The sequence below is a fragment of the Mus caroli genome, chromosome 6 (genome assembly GCF_900094665.2).
Source record: "Mus caroli chromosome 6, CAROLI_EIJ_v1.1, whole genome shotgun sequence".
Lineage (NCBI taxonomy): Eukaryota > Metazoa > Chordata > Mammalia > Rodentia > Muridae > Mus > Mus caroli.
In genome coordinates this window covers 87813645-87814692 of record NC_034575.1, presented here as the reverse complement: position 1 = coordinate 87814692, position 1048 = coordinate 87813645, and the positions used below count along the sequence as shown (strand labels likewise).

The following is a 1048-nucleotide window of genomic DNA, read 5'->3' as shown; positions in this document are numbered from 1 at the left end:
GCAGTAAGCTACACAGTGGAACTGAAGCGCTATGGCGGACCATTGGGCATCACCATCTCTGGTACAGAGGAACCTTTTGACCCCATCATTATCTCTGGCCTCACCAAGCGGGGTCTGGCNGAAAGGTAAATCAGGACTCAGTGGGGACACAGGGAAGGCCTGGGGACACTCAGGGAGCAGAAGTGGGCCATGGGACCACACAATCTAGATTTTTTTTTTTACTTCTTCTCTAGCATTGAACAACTCAAGGGTAATCACTTTCTCTCTGAATACCCACTCCNCATCCTTAACATGAATTAATTTTGGTCCAGCCCAGTAGCCAGGGTAGAGAAAATGAGGGCATGGAGGGCGGGGGTTTGGGGGTAAGGGACCACAGCTAAAGGGTCCAGCCAGGGCAGGATAGCTCACCTTCAGCTGCCTCCCAGGGTGGCTGCCCTTAACAATTGCCACTGTGAGGACCCTATGTGTCTGAATATCAGGGGTAGTGCCCCATTGCTTGAATCCCACACTGAGGCTTATCCTGGAACCCTGAGGTTGCTGGGCTGCCACATATTCAGAGTGTCTCTGGGGCTGTCCCAGGGAAGGAGCCCTGAGAGGAAGGCATCTTGCCTGCCCCTGGGTTGGATGGACCAAGGTGGGTAAGTCCCAGCTTCTATATCATCAGTGCAAGGAGCCAGGGCTACCAGAAGGGGCGAGTTCCTCTGCACTGCAGGGCAGGGCAGTGGCCTGAAGAGCACCCAGCACATCTGCCTAGCCAGGGTCCAGACTCAGGCTGGGCTGCTCCTGGAGCACCCTCTGCTGGACTCTACAGAGAATGCAGGGGCCTCGTGGACCATGCNGGTTCCAGAGGGCTGGTGCGGTCGGAGGTTCTTCACAGCCTTCCTGGCAGGGCAGCATGGCCCAGAACAACTGCAGTGTAGTCAGACTCGCCCTCCAAACCGGCTTTCTTTTTTTTTTTCAGTTTTAAAAATGTAATACTGTTTATTTAACTTCAAAAACATTTCAGCATTCTAAACATACAAAAAATAACAGAATGTTGCAAATTGCG

At 52.7% G+C, this 1048-nt stretch overlaps 1 protein-coding gene across 1 annotated transcript in view; it reads left to right on the top strand.

The window, feature by feature from the left end:
- Positions 1–1048, top strand: part of Grip2 (glutamate receptor interacting protein 2) — a 25270-nt gene that overhangs the window by 10122 nt on the left and 14100 nt on the right. The window contains exon 11 of the mRNA XM_029478237.1: positions 5–125. Coding sequence (XP_029334097.1) covers positions 5–125 — 121 coding nt within the window. The remainder of the gene's footprint in view (positions 1–4; positions 126–1048) is intronic.